This window comes from Rhinoderma darwinii, chromosome 4 (genome assembly GCF_050947455.1).
Source record: "Rhinoderma darwinii isolate aRhiDar2 chromosome 4, aRhiDar2.hap1, whole genome shotgun sequence".
Lineage (NCBI taxonomy): Eukaryota > Metazoa > Chordata > Amphibia > Anura > Rhinodermatidae > Rhinoderma > Rhinoderma darwinii.
In genome coordinates, this window is record NC_134690.1 from 294,397,512 (window position 1) to 294,412,529 (window position 15,018).

At 46.9% G+C, this 15,018-nt stretch overlaps 1 protein-coding gene across 5 annotated transcripts in view; it reads right to left on the reverse strand.

Annotated features, from left to right (window-relative positions):
• The window catches only part of PCNX2 (pecanex 2), a 934,799-nt gene that overhangs the window by 506,800 nt on the left and 412,981 nt on the right, over positions 1–15,018 (reverse strand). For all 5 annotated transcript variants that reach the window (XM_075862603.1, XM_075862600.1, XM_075862601.1 and 2 more), the window contains exon 14: positions 11,424–11,515. In XM_075862603.1, the coding sequence (XP_075718718.1) occupies positions 11,424–11,515 (92 nt within the window). The remainder of the gene's footprint in view (positions 1–11,423; positions 11,516–15,018) is intronic.

Sequence of the window (15,018 nt, forward strand, 5' to 3'; positions counted from 1 at the left end):
AAACCTATTTAGCCTTGAGAAAAGACGACTAAGGGGGGACATGATTAACTTATATAAATATATTAATGGCACATACAAAAAATATGGTGAAATCCTGTTCCTTGTAAAACCCCCTCAAAAAACAAGGGGGCACTCCCTCCGTCTGGAGAAAAAAAGGTTCAAGCTGCAGAGGCGACAAGGCTTCTTTACAGTGAGAACTGTGAATCTATGGAATAGCCTACCGCAGGAGCTGGTCACAGCAGGGACAGTAAATGGCTTTAAAAAAGGGTTAGATAATTTCCTAGAACAAAAAAATATTAGCTCCTATGTGTAGAAATTTTTCCTTCCCTTTTCCCTTCCCTTGGTTGAACTTGATGGACATGTGTCTTTTTTCAGCCGTACTAACTATGTAACTATGTAACTATGTAGTCAAAATTATATATATTTATTTGCATTGTGCACAGAGAAATAAGTATTTGATCCCCTACCAACCATTAAGAGTTCAGCCTCCTCCAGACCAGTTACATGCTCCAAATCAACTTGGTGCCTGCATTAAAGACAGCTCTTACATGGTCACCTGTATAAAAGACTCCTGTCCACAGACTCAATTAATCAGTCTGACTCTAACCTCTACAACATGGGCAAGACCAAAGTGCTTTCTAAGGATGTCAGGGACAAGATCATAGACCTGCACAAGGCTGGAATGGGCTACAAAACCATAAGTAAGACGCTGGGTGAGAAGGAGACAACTGTTGGTGCAATAGTAAGAAAATGGAAGACATACAAAATGACTGTCAATCGACATCGATCTGGGGCTCCATGCAAAATTTCACCTCGTGGGGTATCCTTGATCCTGAGGAAGGTGAGAGCTCAGCGAAAAACTACACGGGGGGAACTTGTTAATGATCTCAAGGCAGCTGGGACCACAGTCACCAAGAAAACCATTGGTAACACATTACGCCGTAATGGATTAAAATCCTGCAGTGACTGTGGTCCACCTGCTCAAGAAGGTACATGTACAGGCCCGTCTGAAGTTTGCAAATGAACATCTGGATGATTCTGAGAGTGATTGGGAGAAGGTGCTGTGGTCAGATGAGACTAAAATTTAGCTCTTTGGCATTAATTCAACTCGCCGTTTTTGGAGGAAGAGAAATGCTGCCTATGACCCAAAGAACACCGTCCCCACTGTCAAGCATGTAGGTGGAAACATTATGTTTTGGGGGTGTTTCTCTGCTAAGGGCACAGGACTACTTCACCGCATCAATTTATTATAAATTATTCGAACTATAGACATTGACTTGGTATCCTGTTGGCCAGCTGCTATCCCCCTACAGTGGTATGGCCCAGTGGGTCCACATACCCACAGATCGTGACAGTCCGCTCAGGCCATGGACCCCGCTTGTCAATCCAAGACCATGACGACGTCACAAGTCATGCGGTCAGATATACTAGACCTCCGGTCACGACAAGACGAACTCCTCCAGTTGGTGAACATCATTGCACATCGGCTGTATACGCAAGCTGAAGCCTTCCAGGCACCTGCTCCTGTTACCTCTGCTGTTCCTCTTACTACACCTCCTGGCAGTGCCAACGCACGATTTTTTCTTCCACTACCTCATCGCTATGATGGAGACACGAGGACCTGCAGGGGATTTATGAACCAATGCCAGATTCACTTTACATTCGAAGCAGAGGCCTTCCCTTCTGATGACTCAAAGATCGCATTTATAATCTCTCTCCTCACCGGCAAAGCTCTGGCGTGAGCGAACCCCATTTGGGAACGTCAGGGACCAGAGACCCGTGAGTTACAGCGGTTCGTACAGACTTTCCGTACTATATTTGAGGAACACTGGAGAGTTCCATCGGCTGCTGCATCCCTGCTGACCCTTCACCAGGAGGACACCTCCGTGGGCGAGTACGCCATTCAGTTCCGCACCCCGGCTACCGAACTAACTTGTAACAACGAGACCTTGGTGGCTACATTCTGGCAGGGACTGAAATTAAGGACGAACTTGCCGCCCGAGATCTGCCATCTACCGTGGATGACCACATTCTTCTGGCATCCCGGATTGATATGAGGATCCGAGAACGGTCCTAAGAGGTTCATCGGGAGCAAGGACTCCCTAGGCCGGCTCCTACATTTCAGCAACCCCTGCTGCCCTCATCAGCTGTTACACCAGAGGACTCTACGAAGATGGACCATCTCATGTTGCCTATCCAGGAGAAACAATGCAGACGCACTTCGGGACTTAGCATGTATTGCGGACTAGGAGGCCATCTTGTGCGTCTGTGCCTCCAAAAGCCCCAGAGCCTAGGGTTGGTTGGGGAGACAACTCTGGGTGCAGAAGGACTTGCTTCCAAATTGTCCATACCCGTGACCATAGTGTCCGGTGAAAAAACACACCGGTTTTCTGCCTATCTGGACTCTGGATCCGCAGCTAACTTCATTCAGAAAGACCTGGTGGATCTTCTGCAGTTGCCCACAAGCCCCCTGGAGAGGCCATTGATCGTTGCCTCGGTAAATGGACTGCCTCTGCCCGACCCAATTGTAGCTATGACCAAACCGCTGAGGCTCCAAGTGGGAGCCCTTCATTCAGAGCTAGCTAAACATTTCTTGTCCTGCCCAAGGCCTTCAACCCTGTGCTGCTGGGCCTGCCTTAGCTTCGACTGCATGCCCCAATTCTGGACTGGAATTCCGGAGAAGTTCTCAAGTGCCTCAACCGCTGCCTGGGGTAGATCCCTCTGGCCCAGCCTCCCCTGCCACAGTCATTGGCAGGATTGCCATCTCACTATTCACAGTTTGCGGATATCTTCAGCAAGAGGGAGGCGGAGACGTTGCCCCCACACTGGATGTAGGACTGCCCTATTGAACTCGTTCAGGATAGGTCACTACCCCATGGACGGGTATACCCTTTCTCCTTGCCGGAGACTCAGTCTATATCCGCCTATATTTAGGAGAATTTGGAGAGGGGTTTCATACGAAAGTCTTCCTCCCCTGCCGGGGCCCGGTTCTTCTTGGTCAAAAATAAAGACGGATCTCTTTGACCTTGCATCGACTACCGGGGCCTCAACCAGATCATGGTCAAAAATAGATATCCGTTGCCACTGATTTCAGAACTGTTTGACTGCATACGAGTCCACATACCCACCAACCGTGACAGTACGCTCAGGCCATGGACCCCACTGGTCAACCTGAGTCCTTGACGACACAAGCCGTGCTGGCCGAGATGCAACACTGTCTGGGTGGTGGTGGACCGGTTCTCGAAGATGGCACATTTTATCCCGCTGACCGGTCTACCTTCTGCTCCCCGACTGGCGAGTCTCTTCATTCAGCACATCTTCCACTTGCATGGCTTGCCCCTTCATGTTGTGTCCGATCGGGGGTTCCGTTTACCTCGAAGTTCTGGAGGGCTCTCTGTAAACTCCTGGATGTGAGATTGGACTTTTCCTCAGCCTATCACCCCCAGTCCAATGGGCAAGTTGAAAGGATCAAACAGATCATGGAGAATTATCTCCGACACTTCATCTCCTTACACCATGATAACTGGGTACAGCTTCTTCCATGGGCCAAGTTCTGGTACAACAACCACACAAGCGAGTCCACCACTTCCACTCCGTTTTACATTGTATACTGTCAACATCCTAGAGTCCCTCTTCCAGTGTCTACTACTTCTCAGGTACCCCCTGCTGACTCTGCATTTGGGAACTTCCTGCAAATCTGGCAACGGAACCGGTCCTCTATTTTGCTGGCTGTCAATCGCATGAAGCGAAAAGCGGATACAAGAAGAAGAGAGTATGCAGTATCTTCCAGGTACCAAAGTCTGGCTGTCCTCACGGAACATTTGTTTGAAGGTGCCTTCATACAAGTTTGCTCCCAGGTGCCTCAGTCCTTTTGAGATTCTGCAACAGATTAACCCTGTCTCCTATAAACTGCGGCTGCCTCCTACTCTCAGAATCCCCAACTCCTTTCATGTGTCCCTCCTGAAACCAATGGTCCTGAACCGCTACAGCAAGACTTCCTGTTCCACAACTGCTCCCAGCGGTTCTTCTGATGTGTTCGAGGTGAGGGAGATTCTGGACTGCAAGAGGGTAGGAGGAAGGACTTTCTATTTGGTGGACTGGAGAGGGTTTGGTCCTGAGGAGAGGTCCTGGGAGCCGGAGGAGAACCTCGATGCCCCTGCTCTCGTTAAGAAGTTCCTCGCTCTAGTCCCAAGAAGAGGGGGTGTAAGAGGGGTGATACTGTAGCATCCATGGCCGCAGGCTGTTGGTCCACTCACCTCCTGACGCCGGCAGCCATGGATCTGTGAGTGCTGGTCCCCATCTCCTTCCCAGGAGACACCAGCGCTCACTTCTGCTCCGGTCCGCTGTGTCCTGTAGGGTGCGCGCGCATGCTCGTGCCTGCTCTTAAAGGGCCAGTGCGCACACATGTAGGAAATCATCATCCTCAACACACATGATTTCCTGGACTATAAGAAGGCCCCAGCCCGTCTGATCTTTGCCTGAGCGTTGTTGGTATACCCCAAGTCTGTCTTGTAAATGGTCCCTTAGTGTTTCCCGTTCCAGTTGTTACCCGTGCCGTTACCCGTTCCTGTATCCCGTTCTGTGTTCTTGTTCCTGTGCCTACTAGTTGGAGACGTGTCTACTGCACCTGTGTCATCCGCCACATCCTGTGTCATCTGCCACGTCCAGAGGGATTTGCGACGTCTGATGCAACCTGCTGCACCTGTGTCATACGCCACGTCCTGTGTCATCTGCCACGACCTGAAGGATGCGCCACGTCTGGCGCAACCTGCGGCACCTGCTGTCATTTGCCACGTCTGGCATTACCTGATGCACCCACCTCCTTCCGTGCCAGAGCTACGTCCACTGTCTGGACTATCCAGGTACCTTTGTGCGGGACTTTGTATTTCTGGGGTTCCCTGTTGTTTGGCCAGCTGCCGCCCTGCTACGGTGGTACGGCCTAGTGGGTCCACATACCCACAAACCGTGACATCTATCTCGATGACATCTTAATTTTTTCTCCAGACCCAACGACTCAGAGACAGGTCTGTCAAGTTTTGCTGCAACTAAGGGAGAATCGCCTGTATGCCAAGCTGGAGAAGTGCGTGTTTGGGAAACATTTTCTACCCGTCCTGGGCTACATCATCTCAGATCAAGCTCTCAAGATAGATCCTGAGAAGGTAAAGTACCTACCAGAATGGCCACATCCTCAAGGCATAAGGTCCATACAGCGTTTCTTGGGATTCGCCAACTTCTACCGGCAGTTCATCCCAAACTTCTCCTCACTGACAGCTCCCATCTCTACCCTCACCAAAAAAGGCATGAACACCAAGGTGTGGACTCCAGAGGCAGAATCTGCATTTAATAGTCTAAAGAGTGCCTTCCCGTCAGCCTCAATCCTCCACCACCATAATGTATCTCGACAGTTTCCGCTGGAGGTGGAAGCCTCCGCTGTTACTGCAGGTGCACTTCTGTTCCAGAGAGGTCCCAAAGAGAAGGCAGTGGTATGTGGCTATTACTCGATACTTTTTTTCTTCTGCAGAGCGCAATTACTCGATTGGGGATCGGGAGTTACAGGCCATCAAATTGGCTCTGGAGGAGTGGAGATTTCTACTAGAGGGGGCAGCTCACCCCATCCTGATATTTACCAACCACAAGAACCTCACCTATCTCCAGACGGCCCAACGGTTGAACTCTCGTCAAGCCAGGTGGTCGCTGTTCTTTGCCCGGTTCCAGTTTGACCTCCACTACCGCCCTGCCGACAAGAATGTGAGGGCCGATGCCTTGTCTAGGTCATTGGAGACAGAGGACAACATGGAGTCTCCACAAAATATCATTGATTCGTCCTGCATTATATCTGTCAACCGCCTGCAAGCTAGAGACATCCCTCCGGGGGAGGACTTTTGTGCGCCTGGCAGACCGAGGGAGAATCCTTCACTGGGGGCACAGCTCCAAACTGGCAGGTTGCGCAGGTACCCGTAAAACCCGAGACATGATTGCTCGTCATTTCTGATGGCCCACGCTGCCCAAAGACATCATGGACTTTGTCTCGTCCTGCACGGTGTGCGCGGCTAACAAGGTTGCACACTCCAAGCCTGCTCATCTGCTCCAGCCGCTGCCTGTGCCCAATGCTCCCTGGTAGCATATAGCGATGGACTTTGTCACGGACCTGCCTCCCTCTGCTGGATGCAGTACGGTCTGGGTGGTGGTGGACCGATTCTCGAAAATGGCTCATTTTGTTCCGCTGACCGGCCTACCGTCTGCTTCTCGACTGGCCAACGTCTTCATCCAACACATCTTCCGCCTGCACGGCTTACCTCTGCATATCGTGTCTGATCGGGGGGTTCACCTCAATGTTCTGGAGAGCCCGATGTAAACTGCCCTGGAATTGGAAAAAATACAAAGGAGCGCAACTAATAAGGGGGATGGAGAATCTAAGTTATGAGGAAAGATTAAAAGAATTAAACAAATTTAGTCTTAAAAAAATAAAACTAAGGGAGAACATGATTAACTTGTATAAATATATGAATGACCCATACAAGAAATATATTGAAACCCTGTTCCATGTAAAACCCCCTCAAAAGACAAGGGGGCAGTCCCTCTGTCTGGAGAAAAAAGGTTAATTTTCCAGAGACAACAAGCCTTCTTTACTGTGAGAACTGTGAATTTATGGAATAATCTACAGCAGGAGCTGGTCACAGCAGGGACAGTAGATGGCTTTAAAAAAGGCTTAGATAATTTCCTAGAACGAAAAAATATTAGCTCCTAAAATGCTGCGGTCAATAGAGGCATTTCAGAGGGGGCGGCTTCCTCTGACAGCCCATCGCCCACCCTTGCTTGCTGGGTGCTGAAGGTTGTCATGGCAGCCTGGGACTTAATTACAGCTTCTTTTATACACATTTATGAAACGCATGCGTTTTAAAGTATTGAACGAAAAAAAACATGCATTTCAAGTATTTTTTTATGTTTTTTTTTTTTAATGTAGTGTCATTTTGTATAGGTGTTTTATTTCCATTGAATTTCTAATGAAGCCTATAGAGAAAAATGACAGAAATTGTATTTTTACCAATCACAAAAATTGCAGTCAGATGAAGGCAAGATAGTATTGATCTCAAAGGACAAGCTGCAGTCTCTAAACCACTTCTTAAGGTATGTGCACACACACTAATTACGTCCGTAATTGACGGACGTATTTCGGCCGCAAGTAGTGGACCGAACACAGTGCAGGGAGCCGGGCTCCTAGCATCATACTTATGTACGATGCTAGGAGTCCCTGCCTCTCCGTGGAACTACTGTCCCGTACTGAAAACATGATTACAGTACGGGACAATTGTCCTGCAGCGAGGCAGGGACTCCTAGCATCGTACATAAGTATGATGCTAGGAGCCCGGCTCCCTGCACTGTGTTCGGTCCGGTACTTGCGGCCGAAATACGTCCGTAAATTACGGACGTAATTAGTGTGTGTGCCCATACCCTTAGGGGCATAAAGGCAGACCAACAGTTCTGTTACATAGTTACATAGGTTGAAAAAAGACACAGGTCCATCAAGTTCAACCTCTCTCAATAAATTGCCCGTTATTCATTGCTGGATTTACTATAACCCTCAATGCCATTCGTCAATAAATAAGCATCTAGGCTTTTTTTTTTAAATGCTGACATTATCTGCCATCGCCAGGGCCACCATCAGGGGGGTATTATTGGTACTACTGTAGGGGGCCAGCCCAAACTTAATTGAAAGGGGGGCCCGGCAACTGCCGCGACTTGCGTTTGGTAGAAAAAAAACAGGCCCCTGCAATGGGGCCTGTTCTTTTCACCAAAACAATGTCGTGAGCTGCGGGCCCCCCTCTCGTCAAACACCGCCGTGAGCTGCGGGCCCCCCTCTCAACAAAAACCGCCGCAAAACACCGCCCGCTTGCGCGCGCTCGAGCACACATGACCGCAAGCGCGCACCCACGCGCGAACGACCGGGCGCGCCGGAATGCAACCCGCTCGTGCCCGTCGCCAACTGGGAAGGACAGCCACACAGGGACAGCGGCGCACAGTCTAGTTACATGCTGGCCTGCCTCCGACTCCGCCTCCTCGTCCTGCTCCTCCGCCTCCTCGTCCTCTTCCTCGGCCTCCTCGTCCTCCGCCTCCTCGTCCGACTCCGCCTCTTCGTCCGACTCCGCCTCCTCATCCGACTCCGCCTCTTCATCCGACTCCACCTCCTCCTCCTTCTTCTCCAGAGCGTAGCTGCGTAAGGAGAGGGGGAGGAGTCCAGTTCTTGCGCGGCGGCAGGAGTTCTACGATCCCCGCCATTTTCTGGAGCCTGGAGGTGAAGGACTGGACGTCTGGACAGAAGACATCGCCTGACGAGGACTGGAGTGGGAGCATCTCTTCTGACACAGTGAGTAAAGTGTCTCAAAGTGCTGTTTAAGTATGGCCCTGTTCACACAGAGTATTTTGCAGGCCGAAAAAAATCTGCTTCAAAATTCCTTAAAGAATTTTGAGGCAGATTTTGACCTGCCCACACTATCTTGCCGCGTTTTTTGCTGCGTTTTTTGCCCGCGGCGATTGAGGACAGCAGACAAAAAACGCAGCGAAAAATGCATTTTCTGCCTCCCATTGATTTCGATGGGAGGTCAGAGGCGGAACCGCGGCAAGAAAGGACGTGCTGCTTTTTCTTTTTTCCGCGACTGGCTCCCATTGATTTCAGATTAAATCAATGGGAGGCGGTTTTGGAAGTTGTTTGGGGCTGATTCTGATGCAGTGTCCGAGTCAATATCAAGGCCCAAAAACTCTGTGAACTGGGCCTTATTGTTAGGGCTTATTCAGACGAACCTCGCACGGACCTATGTTACTCTATGGGGCCGTGCAGACTGTCCGTGAGTTTCATGCAGCGTGTGTCCGTGTGTCCGCTGCGTAAATCTCACGACATGTCCTATATTAGTGCATTGTTCGCACATCACGCACCGATTGAAGTCAATGGGTGCGTGAAAATCACGCCCAGCACTTCCGCAGCAGTATAAACTACGAATGAAAACAGAAAAGCACCACGTGCTACAAACATACAAACAGAGTGTCATAATGATGGCGGCTGCATGAAAATCACGCAGCCGCGCATCATACGCTGCTGACACACGGAGCTGTTATGGACCTTTTGCATGCACAAAACGCCACGATTTTTGCACGCGCAAAAAAGCACACGCTCGTGTAAATCCGGCCTTAGGGTAGGAACACACTAGGCATGAACACTGCGGATTTTATGCAACACATTTTATTGCGGAAAATCCGCAGCGTATTACAGTCGCAGCAGAGTGGATGAGATTTGAAGAAATCTCATTCTCACGCTGCAAAAAAAATGGACCTGCAGTCTGGCTTTTTAAGCCGCAGCATGTCAATTTATTCTGTGGAATCGCTGCTCCTCTGTTGCGGAAATGCTGCGGTTCTGCCGCAAAAATCACAAATGAGAAAAAAAAAGGCACTTTTTAAAATTTATAAAAAAGTTTAGACTTCCCCCGGCCGTAGTCCTGGTGACGCGATCCTCTATTCTTAGTGCAGCCCCACCTCCTGTCATGAAGTTTCATCCCATGTGACTGCTGCAGCGGTCACATGGTCTACAGCGTCATCCCAGGCTACGTTCAGAAGAGAGAGACGCGTCACCTAAACTACGGCCAGGGCAAGTCTAAACTTTTTTTTCCCTGCAGGATTCCCGCAGCGGACATGCCTTACGAAACCTGCGCCACTATTTGGTGCGGTTTTGCTGGCAGAATTCCCTGTGGCTACCGGGGCGGATAAGCTGTGTAGTTTTACTCAGCATATCCGCCTAGTGTGTCCCTTATGATGTCGCTCCTGGAGCTGCTGCCTGTCTCTAAATAGGCAGTTGGTCCAGTAGAATTTGGAATTATTTTTTTTTGTGAACCAGCTTAAAAAAATACAAAACTTTTGTGTTAGGGCCTGTTCACATCACCGTTCGCTTCCGTTCCGGGGTTCCGTCTGAGGTTTCCGTCGGGTGAACCCCGCAACGGAAAGTTTTTGGGCCTTGATATTGACTCGGACACTGCGTCAGAATCAGCACCAAACAACTTCCAAAACTGCCTCCCATTGATTTAATCTGAAATCAATGGGAGCCAGTCGCAGAAAAAAGGAAAAGCAGCACGTCCTTTCTTGCCGCGGTTCTGCCTCTGACCTCCCATCGAAATCAATGGGAGGCAGAAAATGCATTTTTCGCTGCGTTTTTTGTCTGCTGTCCTCAATCGCCCCCTGGCAAAAAACGCGGCAAGATAGTGTGGGCAGGTCAAAATCTACCTCAAAATTTGGTGCGCGGGAGTTTGCGGGTGCGCGCGATCGGTCGCACGGGCGGCGGTGTTTGACGGCCCCCATGCTACCCAGGGCCGCCATCAGGGGGGATATTAGGGGTACTGATGTGAGAGGCCCGGCCAAACCTAATTGAAAGGGGGGCCCGCAGCTCACGACATTCTTTTGGTGAAAAAAACGGGCCCCATTGCAGGGGCCTGTTTTTTTCTACCAAAGGCAAGTCGCGGCAGTTTGCCGGGCCCCCCTTTCAATTAGGTTTGGCCGGGCCTCTCACATCAGTACCCCTAACACCCCCCTGATGGCGGCCCTGTGTACCATGATATAGTGCTGGACGGAGTACCGTTAACAGGCGGTGCCACGGTAGGGGGCCCAGAAAATTTAGCTGTAGGGGGCCCTGAAATTCCTGATGGCGGCCCTGGCCATCGCTTCCTCTTGGTGTAAGGCATTCCATATATGTTCTAGTTTTGATGCATTTTTTGGCTCAGTTGTTTCAGCCAAACACAGAAGTGGACACAAAAGAAAGGAGATGCATCAGTCTTTTCTATATAAAACTTTCCTTCCTTTCGGATACACTTCTGGCTTTGGCTCAAAAAATGTAGCTAAAAACTGCATTAAAGCTGTGTGTGTGATCCTAGCCTAACTGGTGAATCCAAGTTTTGAATTTATGGTAATTTCAATGTGTCATACTCTTCAAAACTTACATAAATACATAGATAAATCTGCCCCAATGTATATAATCTTTATGCCCCAATGTGACACTTTATTTTTTATATTATGATTGTTGTATGGCCTTTATTTATTTTTTGCTCATCTCGCTTGTATTTGTTTAAGGAAGGCTTATAATGGAGCCAAACCACAGCAAACTTGGTGGATACAGTTTCACCATAACTTCCTGGATATTATGGCTATGTTCAGAAGTAGTAAAATTTTTCTACTGTGCTTTTTGCTCCAAATGCACATCAAATCTGCAACAAAATCTACATGTGTTAATTCTGTGGAAAAATGCTGTGGATTCTAAAATCTGCTGCATTCCCTAAAATCTGCACAAATTTTTTCCGCAGCCCATAAATGTTATTTTGTACTGTTGCAGATTGTTGTAGATAATCAGTACTTTTAAAAAAATTCTGTTAGCAATAATAGAAACGTACCTTTATGGAATAGCTGCAGACGCTGTATAACAAGAGTACAGCTAGAGTGCTCCGAAATAAGCTATAAAGTGATGACCCAATTCCAGCTATTGCTGCAATACAAGTGATACAATCAATCTATAAATGCTTCCAATAAAAAAATTTTTTTTATAAATTCTACACACACAGTAAGGTAATAGAAAAAGCAAAGAACAGCAAGTACAGTTTCATATGGTATGTCACTAGTATGGAGCAAAAACTGCATTGGAAAAACAGTTATATGTTAGGGTATGTTCACACGTACAATAAAAAAAATGGCTGAAAATTATGGTCTTATTTTCAAGGGAAAATTCAGATTTTCAGGCGTTTTTGAAGCTGAAAATGATTTTCCATTGACACTATGAAAAACGCCTCCAAAAACGCCTGATTAATTGACATGCTCCTTTTTACGCAGAGTCCTCTTACATGCTGTTTTTTTAAAACAGCGGTGTAGAAATACGCCTTGTCGGAACTAAACGCTGTATTTCCTATTAATTTCAATGGGAACCCATTTGTAGGCGTTTCGCTAGTGTTTTTCAAGGCGTATTTCGAGGCGTTTACGCTCAGAAACATACCTGAAAACACTGCGTGTGAACATACCCTAACAATGAAGAAATCATATATACTTGGATAAGAGGAAAACAGCAAAATATCATAGCAGTTAAAATAGGCAACTAAATCAATTATAATACAGAGCAATAAGGGTATGTTCACAAGTACAAAAAGAAGTGGCTGAAAATCACAAGGCTGTTTTAAAGGGAAAACCGCCTCTGATTTCAATGCGTTTTTTTAAGCTGTAAATTAAGCCTTTTTTTTTTTTTCATTTGAAGCCTATTTTGATGCGTTTTTTTTTAGCTGTTTTTTTAGCCATTTTTAGTGGTGTCAATGGAAAATCAGCTCCAAAAATGCCTCAAGAAGTGACATGTTACTTCTTTTTATAAGGCTTCTTTTTATGAGGCGCTTTTTTTAAATTCAGCAGCATAACGATACACCTTATGTGAACAGGACAGTGTATTTTATATTGAAATCAATGGGAAACTGTTTGCAGGCATATTTGAAGTGTATTTTGGTACAAAATACAAGGCTTTTACGCTCCAAAAGTAGCCTGAAAATGAGCTGTGTGAACATAACTTAATAATTTATAAATGTACAAAAATTTATAAAAAATATGCAGCTATTAAAACACATGTAAACAGTTTACAGATATATGAAAGAAACATAATTGTTTAATACATGCAACAATAAAAGCGGTGTCAGCAAAACTGTGTCAGCATACACATTTGCAAAAGTGACAGCCGTACTGGTTGTCATGTTTGAAATAACTTCTCAGCAGCTGATGGTAAGGCATCATTTAGACGAGCGTAATATACGCGCGTGCGACAAGCGTGCTTTTCACGCGTGTCGTACGCACCTATATTAGGCTATGGGGCAGTGCAGACAGTCCGTGAGTTTTGCGCAGCGTGAGTCCGCTGCGTAAAACTCACGACATGTTCTATATTTCTGCATTTTTTGCGCATCACGCAACCATTGAAGTCAATGGGTGCGTGAAAACCACGCAGGTCGCACGGAAGCACTTCCGTGCGAACTGCGTGGTTCGCGCAACAGCTGTCATTCTCTGAATGTAAACAGAAAAGCACCACGTGCTTTTCTGTTTACAAACATCCAAATGGAGTGTCAAAATGATGGCGGCTGCGAGAAATTCTCGCAGCCGCTCATCATACACTGATGACACACGCAGCTGTTAAGTGCCTTTTGCGCACGCAAAACGCAGCGTTTTTTGCATGCGCAAAACGCACACGCTCGTGTAAATCAGGCCTAAGGGTAAGGCCACATGTGGTGTTTTTTTTTTAGGCTGTTACAGCAATTTTTGGAAAATAGTATCAAGACAGAGATAAAACCGCTACGTGTACGCTAAGCGTAAAACTGTCACTTTGTTATTGATAGAACATGCTAACAAAATTAAAGGGTCCGTTTCTGAGAAGCTAAATCACAATACAATTTTGGCTGCACTTTTGCAAAAATAGCAGCCGCAACAAAACAGAAAAATGGCAATATTTCTGTAAATAAAAAAGACACAATGCCAAACAGTGATAATTACTTTAACTTCAGATTTACTAATTAATGTCCAATTATATGGTGTTAATAATATACAGTACGTCTACTTTTACAATTTGGATGGTAATCCTCTTTAACAGGTTCCCGACCGCTGGCCGTAAATATACGGCCAGCGGTCAGGGTCTCTAAAGTCCGCCGTATAGACTATTTACGGCGGCACTTCAGAGACTGTGCACGCGCGATCGCGTGCACACAGCTCTGTGCCCTGGCTGTTGCTAACAGCCATGGGCACTGGGCAGAATGTCAGGGGTCAATCTTTTGGCCCCTGAACATGTGATCGCTGTGACAACCAATCACAGCGATCACATGCATTTCTGCATAGAAAACATTGTGCACGCGATCGCGTGCACACAGCCCTGTGCCCACGCTGTTACCAACAGCTCTGGGCACTGGGCAGAGTATCAGGGATCAATCTGATGGTCCCTGAACATGTGGTCGCTGTGAAAACCTATCACAGCGACCACATTTGTTTTATTTAGACTTTTCTGGCAGTAAATCTCCTGCCTCTTTTCTTCTCCTCAAACATTGTTTCAGTTTGAGGAGAAGAAGAGACTCGGGAGAATTGCTGTCAGAAGATTACAGTTACAGTTTTACACAAAAAATACAGTTACACTCTAAAACATTCTCTGTATAGATAGATTTCTATCTATCTATACAATCTATCTATCCATCTATCTTTTTTTCTATCTATCTACCTTTCTTTCTTTTATTCTATTAGAATAGGCAGGTAGGGAGTATATAATTATATATATATCCACATATATATAATATATATAGCAATAGCGGTTTATTTTTTTGTTAGCGATAGTGTAGATATATATAGCAGTTAGTTTGTGTGTTTTATATATAAAAAAAAAACAAAAAAAAAACAATTTGTTTAGTTAGTGTTAGTGTTAGTTACGTTATGGCGAGGAAGTTGTTTAGCGCCGAGGAGGCATACGCCATGCTGTGGTCTGAGTCGGAGACCGCATCAGAGATGGCGTCCGAGATGGAACCTGTTTTAGGTAGTGACGATGACAGCGTCACTTCAGGTTCATCTTCAGGGGACGTTGTCCCTGATGCAGTTGAAACTGCAGAACTTGAAAGCGCAGGGCCAAGTAGCGCTGTAGCACGGGACAGCCTGGTCCCTTCAGTCCAGGCTCTTGTATGGGCACCTGCCCCATCTTTTGGGCCTAGAATCCACGGATTTACTGCCACTCCTGGCATAACCATGGACAATAAAAATTTTGTCCAAATGGATTACTTCCACTTATTTATAACGGACGACATCCTAAATCAGATTGTCCACGAAACAAATTTATATGCCACTCAATATATAAGGCAGAAACCTTCATCCACCCATGCCAGAGATTGGACGCCCACCAATTTGCTGGAATTAAAAAAAAAATTGGGGCTCACCCTAAATATGGGTATTGTCAAAAAGCCCTCCATTAGGTCTTACTGGTCAACAAGACCCGCCCAA